This window comes from Chiloscyllium plagiosum, unplaced genomic scaffold (assembly GCF_037043375.1).
Source record: "Chiloscyllium plagiosum isolate Xiang-an unplaced genomic scaffold, Cpla_swu_hap1 HiC_scaffold_7, whole genome shotgun sequence".
NCBI lineage: Eukaryota > Metazoa > Chordata > Chondrichthyes > Orectolobiformes > Hemiscylliidae > Chiloscyllium > Chiloscyllium plagiosum.
In genome coordinates this window covers 21,851,479-21,867,269 of record NW_028270145.1, presented here as the reverse complement: position 1 = coordinate 21,867,269, position 15,791 = coordinate 21,851,479, and the positions used below count along the sequence as shown (strand labels likewise).

At 43.6% G+C, this 15,791-nt stretch overlaps 1 protein-coding gene across 6 annotated transcripts in view; it reads right to left on the bottom strand.

Moving 5' to 3' along the window:
- Nucleotides 1-15,791, bottom strand: part of cdk15 (cyclin-dependent kinase 15) — a 44,487-nt gene that overhangs the window by 14,644 nt on the left and 14,052 nt on the right. For all 6 annotated transcript variants that reach the window (XM_087988824.1, XM_087988821.1, XM_087988822.1 and 3 more), the window contains 6 exons: nt 15,188-15,311; nt 14,446-14,566; nt 12,634-12,727; nt 12,053-12,116; nt 11,277-11,325; nt 9,347-9,486 (listed from right to left, as the gene is read on the bottom strand). In XM_087988824.1, coding sequence (XP_087844950.1) covers nt 9,347-9,486; nt 11,277-11,325; nt 12,053-12,116; nt 12,634-12,727; nt 14,446-14,566; nt 15,188-15,311 — 592 coding nt within the window. The remainder of the gene's footprint in view (nt 1-9,346; nt 9,487-11,276; nt 11,326-12,052; nt 12,117-12,633; nt 12,728-14,445; nt 14,567-15,187; nt 15,312-15,791) is intronic.

Below are 15,791 nucleotides of genomic sequence, written 5' to 3'. Positions count from 1 at the left end.
AACAGTGGTCTAGCCAATGTCCTGTACAGCCGCAACATGACCTCCCAACTCCTGTACTCAATACTCTGACCAATAAAGGAAAGCATACCAAACGCCTTCTTCACTATCCTATCTACCTGCAACTCCACTTTCAAGGAGCAATGAACCTGCACTCCAAGGTCTCTTTGTTCAGCAATACTCCCTAGGACCTTACCATTATGTGTATAAGTTCTGTTAAGATTTGTTTTCCCAAAATGCAGCACCTCACATTTATCTAAATTAAACTCCATCTGCCACTTCTAAGCCCATTGGCCCAGCTGAAACAAGATACTGTTGTAATCTGAGGCAACCTTCTTCGCTGTCCACTACACCTCCAATTCTGGTGTCATCTACAAACTTACTAACTATATCTGTTATGCTCACATCCAAATCATTTATATAAATGATAAAAAGTAGTGGACCCAGCACAGATCCTTGTGGCACTCCACTGGTCACAGGCCTCCAGTCTGAAAAACAACCCTCCACCACCACCCTCTGTCTTCTACCTTTGAGCCAGTTCTGTATCCAAATGGCTAGTTCTCCCTGTATTCCATGAGATCTAACCTTGCTAATCAGTCTCCCATGGGGGACCTTGTCAAACGTCTTACTGAAGTCCATATAGATCACATCTACTGCTCTGCCCTCACCAATCTTCTTTGTAACTTCTTCAAAAAACTCAATCAAGTTTGTGAGAAATGATTTCCCACGCACAAAGCCATGTTGACTATCCCGAATCAGTCCTTGCCTTTCCAAATACATGTACATCCTGTCCCTCAGGATTCCCTCCAACAACTTGCCCACCACCAAGGTCAGGCTCACCGGTCTATAGTTCTCTGGCTTGTCTTTACCGCCCTCCTTAAACAGTGGCACCACATTTACCAACCTCCAGTCTTCCAGCACCTCACCTCTGACTATCGATGATACAAATATCTTAGCAAGAGGTCCAGCAATCACTTCTCTAACTTCCCACAGAGTTCTCGGGTACACCTGATCAGGTCCTGGGGATTTATCCACTTTTAACTGTTTCAAGACATCCAGCACTTCCTCCTCTGCAATATGGACATTTTGCAAGATGTCACCATCTATTTCCCTACAGTCTATATCTTCAATATACTTTTCCACAGTAAATACTGATGCAAAATATTCATTTAGTATCTCCCCCATTTTCTGTGGCTCCACACAAAGGCCGCCTTGCTGATCTTTGAGAGGCCCTATTCTCTCCCTAGTTACCCTTTTGTCCTTAATATATTTGTAAAAACCCTTTGGATTCTCCTTAATTCTATTTGCCAAAGCTATCTCATGTCCCCGTTTTGCCCTCCTGATTTCCCTCTTAAGTATACTCCTACTTTCTTTATACTCTTCTAAGGATTCACTCGATCTATCCTGTCCATACCTGACATATGCTTCCTTCTTTTTCTTAACCAAACCCTCAATTTCTTTAGTCATCCAGCATTCCCTATACCTACCAGCCTTCCCTTTCACCCTGACAGGAATATACTTTCTCTGGATTCTTGTTATCTCATTTTCCAGCTGTCCCTTTGCCTGCGAACATCTGCCTCCAATCAGCTTTCGAAAGTTCTTGCCTAATATCGTCAAAATTAGCCTTTGTCCAGTTTAGAACTTCAACTTTTAGATCTGGTCTATCCTTTTCCATCACTATTTTAAAACGAATAGAATTATGGTCGCTGGCCCCAAAGTGCTCCCCCACTGACACCTCAGTCAACTGCCCTGCCTTATTTCCCAAGAGTAGGTCAAGTTTTGCACCTTCTCCAGTAGGTACATCCACATACTGAATCAGATAATTGTCTTGTACACACTTAACAAATTCTTCTCCATCTAAACCTTTAACACTATGGCAGTCCCAGTCGATGTTTGGAAAGTTAAAATCCCCTACCATAACTACCCTATTATTCTTACAGATAGCTGAGATCTCCTTACAAATTTGTTTCTCAATTTCCCTTTGACTATTGGGGGATCTATAATACAATCCCAATAAGGTGATCATCCCTTTCTTATTTCTCAGTTCCACCCAAATAACCTCCCTGGATGTATTTCCAGGAATATCCTCCCTCAGCACAGCTGTAATGCTATCCCTTATCAAAAATACCACTCCCCCTCCTCTCTTGCCCCCCTTTCTATCCTTCCTGTAGCATTTGTATCCTGAAACATTAAGCTGCCAGTCCTGCCCATCCCTGAGCCATGTTTCCGTAATTGCTATGATATCCCAGTCCCATGTTCCTAACCATGCCCATATCAGCTGGAATCAGAACAATGCTGAATCTAAAGTGTCTCTAAAGAACTCTAGTTGGTTCCTCAACACACTACTGTAGAAACAACTACTCTCAGTGGTAACTGAATCAGCTGCTTCTCATAAGAGACAGGAACCAAAGTCATACCCTTAAACATTCTCTTTGGGGATCCAAGATGGCGGCGACCCAGTAAGACTGAGTCTATCGTGCTCCTCCCAAGACTTGGGCACAGTGGGTCACCTACCCCCTACCAAGCTCACCAAATCATTTACAAATCATTTTTAATAGTTTAGTAACTCAATTAGTTGTGTAACATTACATTTAAGCAACTTTATCCTAAGTTAAAATGACTAAAGGGAAGGGAGCCCGCAGCTCTCAGCAAGCAGGAACCCCTCCCCCACACTCTCCAGCTGCAGCAGAGGCGTCCACAGCCGCCCCGGGGGACTTACCAACAGTAGCAAGCCTTGCAGAAATGCTTTCCAAGCTTGACTCGAAGATCGATGCCTTTATCGTCGAATCCAGGAATCGTTGGGAGTCGCTCTCGGCCGCGCTGCAGAAGCACGACCGTGAAATTGAAGAAATTCAACGCCGAGTCGGAGGGGCGGAGCTAAAGGCCGCGACCTCGGAGACAACCGCTCAATCGGCCGTGGATCAGGTCCGGACTCTCGAGCAGCGAGGAGGAAGAGGAAGGCCAGCTTACAGCATTCCTGGAGCAGTGGCTGCCACAACTTTTAAATCTGCAAGCTGGATCAGGCCAGGTAAGGGTGGAATGGGCCTACCGGGTCGCAATACGCTGGCCCGGCTCGAACCAGCGCCCACGCCCGGTCCTGTTCCGGCTGCAGAGCTACAGGGAGAGGCAGATACTCCTAGAAGCCTCTAGAAATCTCGGAAAAGACCCCCAAGCTATGATCTACAAAGGATCCAAGATCATGCTATTTCAGGACTTTTCCCCGGCTCTGGTTCGAAAGAGGAAGGCATTCGACGAGGCGAAGAAGCGTTTAAGGGACTTAAATGTACAGTACTCCTTACGCTACCCAGCGATGTTACGCTTTAACCATGAAGGATCTGTATATAACTTTGGATCACCAGAAAAGGCTAAGGAATTCTTGGACTCTCTTAGATAAACTGTAGGACATAATGGATGTTGGTCTGCCTTCCCCCCCCCCCCCCCCCCGTTTTGGTTTATATCCCCTCCCTTTTTTTTTCTTACCTTATTGCTTAATATTATTATGGGGGGTGGGGAGAGGGATTTGATTTTCTCCCCCCCCCCCTTGGAGTTGTTTTCTGTTATTATTTTATGTATATATGAGGGGTGTATGTATATGTGTGTGTGTGTATGTATGTATATATATATATATGTATGTGTATATATATATGTATATATAAGCTGGGGGATTTGGTTAATGTTGGTGGGGGGAGGTGGTTACCTTATTCGATTTTACCTCTGTCTTTAGGAGCGGGGTTGTTTTTCCCTTCGTTATTTTGTATTATCATATTTAATTATTATTTGTTGAACTGGTAATTTTATAATTTTATAGTTATATGTTTATATATGGTATTAACATTACCAAATATACCCAGGTGTTGGTAGGGGTGGGGGTGAGGTGCTCACTGTTAACTCTAGCTTTGTATTATATTTGAATTTTCCTCATTTTATTGAGGAGTGCCTGGGTCAAGGGTGGGGCATTGGTTGGGAGAGGATATGAGGGATTTTTGGAGAGGAAGTGATGCCCCCTGGGAACAAGGGGGAAAGTCTCCACTTAGATACGTTTTATATCTTTTTTATTTAGAAATAGTTTTTTACTGTATTGTTGTGGGTGTATTAAAGAGGGTTTATTTTTGTAAATTTTACATGTTCCATGCTCGGGATGTTCTGGATAGGGTTCCCCCTCCCGAGGGGTCTCGGATTGGCCCAGAGGATTATGGTTGATCAATCGGTTAAGTGGTGCACTTGGAATGTCAAGGGGAGTAATTCGCCACTTAAAAGGAAGAAAATATTATCAAATCTTAAGAAGGAAAGAGTTGATATAGCTCTCCTACAGGAGACACACCTGTCAGATAAAGAACACTTGAAATTACGACAGGGCGGATTTGATCAGCCCTTTTTTTCTTCTTTTAGCTCAAAAAGCAGGGGAGTTGTTATTCTTGTTCGGAAGAATTTCCCTTTCAAAACCCTAAAGCAGATAAAAGACGAATCTGGATGATATATCTTGATTAAAGCTCTCATAAATGGAGAGGAATATGGGATTTTAAATTTGTACTGCCCCCCGACACACCCCTTTAAATTTATAACGGAAGCCTTTTCAAAATTGATGGCTTTTGATGCCCGTCATATAATTATAGGGGGAGACTTTAATTGTATTATGGATCCGGAAATAGACAGGATTCCCAAGAGTACTGCAGGAGTATCTCCCAGATCTAGACAATTGATGGATCTGAACAAAGAATTAGGATTAGTAGATGTATGGAGATGTCTTCATCCACAGGGTAGAGATTTTTCTTTCTACTCTAATCCACATAAATGTCACACCAGAATTGATATGTTTTTTGCCCCCTCAATTTTTTTAAATTCCATATCATCCTGTAAAATAGGTAATATAGCAATTTCTGACCACGCTGCTGTATATATGGAAACTAAGGCGAGGAACAGTGGGACATCCCCTCGGCATTGGCGTATGGACCCCTTCTTAATGAAAGATAGTAAATTTGTAAAGTACTTCTCTCAAGAATTTAAAACTTTTTTAGAAATTAATTCAGGTACAGCTAGCAACCCGTCAATGATGTGGGAGACCATCAAAGCTTACACGCGAGGCTTGATCATCTCCTACTCAGCGACCCAGAAGAAATTAAAGGGAGAACAACAGCGTCTGCTTGAAGCCTGCTTAAAAGCGGCTGAAACAGCATACACTGATAGACCCTCTATTATTAAATTGCAAAGGATTACAGCTCTTAGGACAGCTCTAAATACTACACTTACTCAAAAGGCTAAGAGGGAAATATTATTTGCAAAGCAAAGGTTATATGAATATGGCGACAAACCGGGTAGATACTTAGCATTTCTTGCAAAGAAAAAAAAGGCCCCTCAGACTATTATGTCTATCAAGGAAAGTACGGGTATTTTGACTCATGATCATAAAAAGATTAATGCGACCTTTAGAAAATTCTATTCTGAGTTATATAAATCACAGGATTGTGAAGATAGGACGAAGAGGATGCAGTCATTTTTTAAAAATTTGACTTTTCCAGACCTAACTCCGGAACAAGTATCGGTCCTAAATGCTCCTCTTACACCCCAAGAAATAGTTGATGCAATTAGGCACCTTCAAAATGGTAAGGCGCCGGGCCCAGATGGCTTCCAAGCTGAATTCTATAAAGAATTTACAGAAATACTGGTTGGTCCACTTATGGATATGTATAACTATGCATATAGTCAGGGCTGTCTCCCGCCTTCGCTGAAAGAGGCAAATATCTCTCTTATCCTTAAAAAAGGAAAGGACCCAGAAGATTGTACAAATTTACAGACCAATATCCTTGCTAAATGTAGATTTTAAAATCCTCTCTAAAACGTTAGCACTGAGATTAGAAAGGATACTGCCACATATTATAAAGGAGGGGTTTATTAAGGGCCGTAGATCATCCAATAATGTTAGAAGGGCTCTGAATATGATTCAAGCTTGTCATCAGGGAAAGATACCAGGAGTAGTGGTTTCATTAGACGCGGAAAAGGCATTTGATAGGGTCGAATGGTCATATTTGTTTTACACATTGGAGAGGTTTGGTGTTGGACAGGTGTTTACCAAATGGATCTCAATATTGTATAGTGATCCCAAAGCAGTTGTGGTTACCAATGGATTAGGCTCGGATAGCTTCAGTGTGGGTAGGGGCTGCCGTCAGGGATGTCCCCTCTCGCCATTGTTATTCACGCTAATAATTGAACCACTAGCAGAAGCTATACGAGCTGATCCTAATATAGTGGCCCCAAGGATTGGTACAGGTAAACATAAGATTACCCTTTATGCAGATGATGTTCTTCTATTCCTCAGTAACCCTCTGATGTCCATACCTCACTTAATCCAAGTTATTAATACATTTAGTGCATTCTCAGGCTATAAAATTAACTTTTCAAAATCGGAGGCTATGCCAATGGGTGGTCTTGCTGTGATACCCCGCTTAGCGGACGGTTCCCTTTTTCCCTTTCGCTGGTCCCTGGAGGGTTTCTTATATTTAGGCATTTTTATTACCCCAGTATTTGGTCAGTTGTATAAGGCTAATTTTGTGTATTTATTGGAAAGGATAAGGCAGGACCTCCAGCGATGGGGAGACCTGCCAATTTCCTGGTTGGGTAGAATAGCATTAATCAAAATGAATATCCTGCCCCGTCTCCTATATCCTATGAGAATGCTTCCGGTGATGCTGCCGAGGACAGCTTTATGTAAATTATACGGCTGGCTGAGTTCCTTTATCTGGAACCATAGGCGGCCCCTCATTAAGCTGAAGAAGCTACAGCTTCCACAGGCAAGGGGTGGATTGGACTTCCCAGATTTTAGGAAATATCAATTAAGTTCCCTATTAAGTTATATAGCTGATTGGGTCTTGTCTGATCCACAATCAATCTGGTTGGACATCGAGGCTTCTCAAGTAAAATACCCACTTATTAACCTTTTATTCTCAGACAAGAGGAAAATCATTACAGATCACTGTAAAAACCCTATAATACTGAATACAATCAAGGCTTGGAATATAATGCGGCAAAATGAGGGTAATTCACATAAAACATCCCCCTATGCACCGATAGTGGGAGCATGGGAATTCCAACCGGGGTTAACAGATGCCACTTTTAAACTCTGGAGATCCAGGGGTATCTCATGTCTCGGGGATTTATTTAAAGATGGGGTCCTGATGTCTTTCGGACAGCTGCGTCAGAAATTCGGATTACCCAATGGAGACCTCTTTCGATACTTCCAAATTCGAGATTTTATACAGAAGAAGACTACGTTATTAGATAGTCTTTATAAATCCGATAGAGAATGTAGTGTCCTACAACCAGTGGGGGTATCTTCCGTCAGTAATATTTATCATTTGCTACATGATGAAGTATCGGGAGATATGGATAATCTGCTTAAAACATGGGATCAGGATCTGGGACTAGAAATCTCCACAGAAACGTGGAATGATATCTGGGAAAATGCTAGAAGAATTACTATTTGTAACAGAACCCAGGCTATCCAGCTGAAGATACTTCATAGGGCCCATATAGCACCGGTTCGATTGGCAAAATTTAAGGCAGGAGCATCTCCAATGTGTCCTAAATGCAAAATAGAGGTGGGCACTCTTGTACATTGATTATGGACCTGTCATAAGATCCGTAGATATTGGACTAAAGTAGCAAGCACCCTGACAGAAATTTTAGGAACGGAAATAAAAGTGGACCCCGTATCTCTCCTCTTGGGCTTTTCGAACTTTCCCTCCCTGGACACGTACGGGAAGAGACTATTTTCTATTCTTTCTTTCTGTGCAAGGAAAAATATTTTGATGAACTGGGTGGCGGAGGGCCCCCCTGGACTTTCAAATTGGCACAGACTAATTATGGAATGTATTCCCCTTGACTTCCTTACAAATATGGTGCACCGAAAGACCGAATTATTTTATAAAATATGGCAGCCCTTTTTGAATTACATAAATACAGATATTTCGGCTATCCTAACAAGGGCTTTTATTTAATTGAGATTACAAACCTGGCTGGTCCGCGGCCCCTCGGGGGAGGAATCCCGCACGAATACGGGTTTTATCATATCTGATGTTAACACATCCCGAGCATGTAAGAGACTTAAATATACACCCTGGTTAGTTGTAGGTTAGATTAGTAGATAGTTGAGTTTTGTTTGTTTGTGTTTTTTTTTTCCTTTTCGTTTTTTTTTGTTGTTTTGTTTTTTTTTGTCAAATTTTGGTTATTGTATATTTGAGCTAATTGTATATCAATGTTTATATCTGAGAGTTTTGTTTATTTTTGTAAACTTGTAAAAATGTTAAATTTCTAATAAAAATATCTATAAAAAAAAAACATTCTCTTCATAAACATTCTCAGTCCAGCCAAGACCTTGTGCAAACTTAAGTGTGCAAAGTGAATTTTGTTAAAAGATTGGTTCTGCGATCACTAAAACAGTCCCGCCAGTGTAGAGGTCCATTAGAACTCTGTGACCAATTAACCAGACGTTTATTTGGATGTTGCTGAGTATTTTAACTGTTCCAAACCAGATGTCGATGGACTTTCCAAGATGTGCACTCTCCTGGATACAGGCGATTAGTTCTCTGAATCAATTTAGGTCCAGTGGGACTCTTGCTGTCTCAAGTCCATATATCGGCAGCAACTATAATAGCTTGGATCCTGAAGAAAATGTTCACCATTTGACCAAGGTTTGACACTGATTTGACACTTTGCTGTGGGCTGACCTAGTGTCCCCCTGTCCAGGATATGCCCTGAGTGAGGCTGTGCAATTACCTTCACTCAAGTGACGTTCCCCAAGCTCAGTTATCTGTCAGCCAGGGCTTCTTGATTGAACCCAGATTAACAGCGCCAATCAGGGAGCTCAGAGTCTATGAAGTCAACATGGCTGACCTTATTACAACCTCTACAGGAGGGATGGCAACAAAAGCTCCTATGAAAAGTATAAATCAGAACTGGCATGGATTCTATCACACAGTATCACTGAATGGACTGGAAAATAACATAAAATCCATAACCCTGTAACCCACCCAGACGTTGACTCAGTCATTCCCAGTCTGTCAGTATTTACCAGTTCGGGGAGTATTTAGTCACATTATGTTATAGTTTACTCAAAGTTTAATTATGATCCTCTCATTCTGAATGTATTAATGTTCTACAATTCCTTCTCTTTATGATTACGCGTCATGATTTTCTTTTTTAGCTGTTGAGTGTTTGATTGACAATTCTCCTTGTTGCTTACATTTCCATTGATGCCACTCTCCTTGACAATCGCTGACCCAATCCCAATAATTTATTGAACTGCTGGTGAGGCAGAGCCAACGTCAGGGTGTGACAGGAAGGAAGGTATACATACTGTCGGGGAGCTGGAACAAAGCAGGGGGTAGGCTGCTGAAGTATTCATGTGCCAGGGCATCCTCGGCAGAGCTCCTGTCCCGTGGGTAGCACTGGAGGAGCTGCGATGTTAGAGACTCCGCCTGAGGGACCAGGCCTAATCTGAGCAAAGGGAAGGAAAGGACCATTACGTGAGACAGAAGGCAACACTGCAGCAAAAACACCACCAGCACACTCCAAAACCAACAACGTGCATTTCTATAGAGCCTCTTCTAACATGGTAAAGTGTTTCACAGCACTTCCCAGGATCATCAGCAGATAAAACCTGGCCCCGAACTGCACGAAGAGATTAGGAGGTCAAATTAAGGAAGCTGGTTTGAAGGAAAAACTTCAAAAATTGGGAAGACAGGTGGAGAGATCCAGAGGAGGAATTCAAAAGTTCAGGTCTTCATTAGACAAATAAACAGAGATAAAACAATCAGAAAGACACAGCCAGAGAGAAACAAAGGTGTATTTGAAATAGAGGAAGAACATAGAGAGCAAGATTAAGAGACAGACGGAGAGCGACAGAGAGACAGAGGGACACAAATCGAGGGAGGAGAAATGTGGGTAACTGCACTGATTTGATTGTATGTTGGGGTTTGGCAGTGAAATTGAAAATTTCACTCAAATGTGTTGCGATCTATGCATTCTCAGATCCACACGCATGCTACTAAGAGTGCTTTGTATGGGTCCTCAGATGAGAATGAGCAGACCAGCAGCAAAAGCAGCAGATGCCTGCTCACAGACCAGAATCTCTTCAGAAGAGACGAGGTGAACAAAGGAATGCAGCTTGCAGGAGACGATACCCAATACAGTGTGTCTGTAGCCAAAAGAGGAGTGTCTTCAATTTGTTGGAAGTCGTGACGATAAGTGTCAGACATGTGCAGCCTGCTGGAACAAGAACTGCCGACTGATCCCAGTGGAGTCAAAGACTTCACCAACTTTGACCTCTGGGAGTTTCAATCCTTCCAGGGATCTGCTCAAGAGACTAGGGTGATCTCACAGCTGGTTGCAGCTCACAGGTGAATAACGGGAACTTGTGGGTTCTTTGTCAGAATCATCAACAATGTTCACATTGATGCCAGTCAGAAATGGGGTGGCACGGTGGCTAGCACTACTACCTCACAGCACCAGGGACCCGGGTTCGATTCCAGCTTAGGGCAATTCTATGTGTGGAGTTTGCACATTATCCCCGTGTCTGCGTGGGTTTACCCCCACAGTCCAAAGATATGTAGGTTAGGTGGATTGGCCGTGGGAAATGCAAGGTTACAAGGATAGGGTAGGGGTTGGATCTGGGTGAGATGCTCTTCGGAGGGTCGGTGTGGACTTGATAGGCTGAATGGTCTGCTTCCATGCTTGAGAGATTCTATGATTCCATTAAACGAGTGAGTGCTGAGTTTTGCAGCTTTTGTTCACTTGCCACAGATATTGGACATCACTGACAACTCTTTCCATCACTTATTGATGGTACAGAGATGAGCAATCAATGGTTCTATTGGTCACTAATACTGATCTTCAATTGGATCTCTCAGGCATCTTGTCTCTTGAGACAGAGACTAGCTCCCCCTAACACCACAGGCAAAATAGGAAAAGTATCTGCAAGAGGGGGAGGGATAAACAGGAAGAAAAAGAGAAGGAAACAAATGGGGGGTGAGTGAGTCAGAAAGAAACAGGGGCAAGAGAAAAGAGGGGGAAGGTGAGATTTTGAGAGATTGGATTAAGCTGGTGATATACTCCACACATATTTCAGTGGCACTTTTTCAAACTCAGGAACAGCTAAGATCTGAAAAATGAGAACCAGTCAGGAAAGGAATAGGAACATGGAGAGACAGCTTCTTCACTCAACGTGCCAGTGTCACCGATCCCAGACGGCAGCTCCCTGGTGTAGAATCATCCAAAACTGCACTCACCTTTTCCAAACCTGGCCCAGCTTCTGAGGTGGGTGAAGTATAAAGTGCTCTGCGAAGAATAAAGGAGGAAGCACATTTCAGGACTGATCTAATGGCATCATCAGTATATCCACCCATGCCTACACACAAACCAATTCATATAACTCTTTCCAGCCCAGCACACACATACAGAAGTAAACATATAGCCCACATAGAATACCCCAAATAATCTAGCAGAAACTTTCCCACTATATACCCACACATCGACTCTCACATACCAACCCTTACAGAATGCACACAAGCACCAACACACACAAAAGTAAACACGTACTTACACCCACCACCCCAGCCAGACCCAAATATATTACTGTAGGTGAGCCTGATAGATCAGCTCAAAACTGAACCCCAACAAGGAACATCACTCAGAACGATTCCCAACATTTCACCCCCATTGAAAACTCATGTAGCACAGACTGATCCCAATTATATAACACAGACTGAATGCCCAATACATCACTTAGACCTAACCACAGATGTTGCAAACTGAACCCCAATATCACTCAGACTGAACCCCAAAATGAATCCCAGTATATCATTCAGACTGAACCCAAATATCTCACCCATTCTGAAGCGCAACACATTACAGACAGTTTATTAATATATGACCCAGACTGAACCCCAATGTATCAGTGAGGTTGCATTCCAACATATCACAGACTGAACCCCAATATCTCACTCAGACTGACCCCTTCATGACAGATCTTTCCACATGGATGATTGATTTTTAAAAGGTTTACCTGTGCGATAGTTCGGGAGTGCTGTGACTCCGGGCCAACTCTCTTCTGTGGGAAGTCCCAATACCTGGAAACAGAGATTCCCCAGTCAGATTGGAATGTTGACCACACACTGCCCTCTCAAAGCCTTTACATTGGTGCATCTAGTTCCAGCACAGTTCAGACTCATCATCGACAATGGGGACCTCACTCTCTGTACTTTGAACTCCATAGTAATGGACAAAAGAGAGGGTCTCAGATCCCACTGACCCCACCGAGTTTCAGACGGACGGGAATCCTATTTTCCAGATTTATTTCTGGAAATAGGCCTGTGCCAATCTGTGCAAATGCAAACCAAGGTCAAGTGACATTACGTGTCACTACAGTCTCTGAACTCTAAGACCGCTGCTGCCCTGCCTCGTTGTGACCTGAAAGGAATTGTGGGAAATAAGAAGGAGTCACTCTCCTGCTCTCGGCCAAGTTCAAACCAAGGCCCTTCATCTCGTTTCAATGTTTGGAGATTCACTCCCTCCCTTAGCCTGAATGGAGTTCAAACCCCAGTGATGGTGTCTTCCCGGGTTAACACAATATCCAAAGTCACTTACTGCCCAGATTCTCTGGAGCTGCTCCATGATATCAGACACACCAGGAAAAGCTGGACAGCCTTCCACCATCTCAATGAATATACAACCTGCTCCCCTGCCAAGGAAGGACACAATTACTCGCCATCGTCAACACTACAAGGCAGGAAACAGTCACACATCCAACTTGTTCCAGGAAATTTGGCAAAAGCAAGGCACAAATGAGATCTACACATCAGTATTCTCACCGGTGAATGTGTGGGACTATGGGCATGCAATCCCTATGCAATCTCACTGAGATAGGTGGGTCGGGGTGGGGGTGTGTGGGATAGTGGTGATAGTTAGTTGGTTTGATGTAAGATGGGTTCCTACAGCTTCCAGTTCTGCTCAAGAAAGGCTTGTTAGAATATGAAATGCTGAAGAACTAGAGACCCCATTCATTCAAGCGTTTAGGACACCAAGACACCGTTTTGTGGTGATAAAGCATTCAGGTGGATTGTGTAACCATGGTAACAGTATCACTGGGAGAGATTGACAAGCATGAGTACATCTTTTTGGCTCCACTTTTTCTAAAGTCTGTATTGCATTTCTTTTAATGCATTGTAAATTAATGATAATAGATATGGAATGTCAGCATTGAAAACTAGAATTGGTATAAGTATTCACAGTAAAGCATTTAGAGTTATTTGCTGTGTGAGGTTGGCATGGTAACACTTTGTACCTGAGTCTTATAGTGAATAGTGAACTCACTAAGAATCCTAATATAAAGAATATGATGAATCATTGATTGAGCAGGCATGTTGGATTGTGCAACATGAGCTCTTTAAAGTCAAGGATCCAACTCTGTAAAATGAGGCCAACTCTACAAGGAAAGATCGTGCAGGGACATGATAGGGTGGACATTGGGAAGGTGGTTTCCCTTGTGGGAGAAACGACAGGTACTGAATACAGGTTAAAAATGAGATGGAATGAAATTTTTTTTTCTCTCTCAGAGGGTTGTTTAGGCTATGGAACACTCCTCTCCAGACAGCTCTAGAGGCTGGGTCTGGAATATCATCAAGGCAGAGAAGTGGTATTGAGAACACAACTCTTATCAAATGGCAGAATTAGCTTGAAGGCCTTACCAGCTCCTTCATGTTTCTGCATTTTGTTACCTTTGACATTGGTATTTGCATCACAAAATGAAACAAGAAAGCAGTTAGTTAGTTCCTCTCAACCAGGCCTGAGAACTGAATTCGATACCTTGGAGGTGGAAGAATAGCCCAGCTCCCCATTACCCCAGTTGTTACCCTGTGCCTCTTGGCTCAGCATGCTGCTAGCAAGTGCTATCCACATTGACAACAGGAGAATACCTACCCTCAACTGGAGAGTTAGATGGGGGGGGGGGGGGGGGGGTGGATCTGTGGATGCAGATGGGGTTTGGGATCACAAGCCTGGGCAATTAGACTTTGTTCATACAGGGTCAAAGTCAGGAAGCATACCTTCACATGAAAGGACAGGGGAGAAAGGGAACTACATACCTCACCCCTCCCCCCGCCCCCAAACATCATAGGGACCGCAGGGCAACTGAAAGTTTCAACACTGAGGCTGCTGGATGTTTGTTGGTTAAGAGTTTAAAGGATGATGGAGTTAAGTTAGATAAGATCTAATGGAATATTGGGGCAGGCTATCCAGGGGATGAATGGTCTCCTCCCATTCCTAAACTGTCAGTGAGCTGCTAATCCTAGACTCCACCTCCAAGGCCCCCGCCACCACCCAGCTCAGGGAGCAAATATTCCTGAATGTATCCCGGAGTCACCACAGGTTTTCATTGGAAAGGATGTGAAGAGTCCTCACCAGATGTCCAGGGCTGTGGAGTAATCGGTCGCCCCAAGGAGGACGTCCGGAGGCCGGTACCACAATGTCACCACCTGGGAGGAGTAGGTCTGACTGGGCACAGACTTCGCTCTTGCCAGTCCTGTTGGTCAGAACAGAGAAAGAACTGACTGTGAGAAACTGGTTCTGAGACAAGGGAGCCGATAGAATGGCTGAAGCCATCTGTTTCAGGCACGCTAGGGTGTACAACGAAAATGCCCACCAGAGGATTGAAGGGCCAAAAAAATGGATTTGTTCGTGCAGGGTAAACTGAGGCCACAGAGTCTGTACAGTTATTGCAGAGAACTCTTCATCACCTCTCCCAGTGAAAGGTGTCGATCAGAAACATACACACACACACACACACACACTGCATACAGGCAGAGAGGCGCACGCACACAGGTACATACGGGCAGAGAAAGAGGCATGCACATGGGTACATCCAGGCAGACAGAGAGAGAGAGAGGCACGCACATGGATGCATACAGGCAGAGATAGAGAGGCACACTCAGGTACGTACAGGCAGAGAGAGAGATACACAGGCAGAGAGAAACATACACACACACACATACAGACGAAACCCAAGCATGCACATAACGCACATGCAGGCAGAGAGGTGAACACACACACATTGTAACACTCAACGCCTTCTCCCATGCACTCAGTCACAGACCCTCGCACACTCTCTCTCACACACACACACACTCACATATAATGGACTGACCGAAGTCCGCCAGCTTGAGCTCTCCAACACAGCTGATGAGCAGGTTCTGTGGTTTCAGGTCACGGTGAAGGATGTGGCAGTGATGAATGTATGCTAGGCCTCGCAGGAGTTGAAAGAGAAAGAGCTGGAAGGGAAGAAAGCTGCCTGTTTGTTATTCAGGAAACAGTGCACTAACAGGGCTCTCGGGGCTGAGCCTGGCCCAGCAGGGTGACATGAGGAATGGTCACCATAGGAACAAGAACAGGTTCCACTACGTGTCCTGTTTATTTGAATCATTGTCAGGATTTGATCATAAAGGCTAATGGAATGTTGATCTTTTTCCAAAGGGACAGGAATACAAAGGGAAACAAATACACTTCAGTTGTATCCAGCTTTGGGTTGATCACACCTCGGCTAACTGTGGTCAGTTCTGGGCACTGCCAAACAAGCTGAGGGAAACTGATACTGAACCTACAAAAAAAAAGTAGCTGATGGAATGGCTAAAACTACAGAATGGTTTCAGGGCCAGTTGAAAATAAATGATACTCACGTGAGGAAAGAAGATAGCAAAAAAATAGTTTATTGATACAGAATCAGTCAGAATAAACTGATGTCACTAGAATGT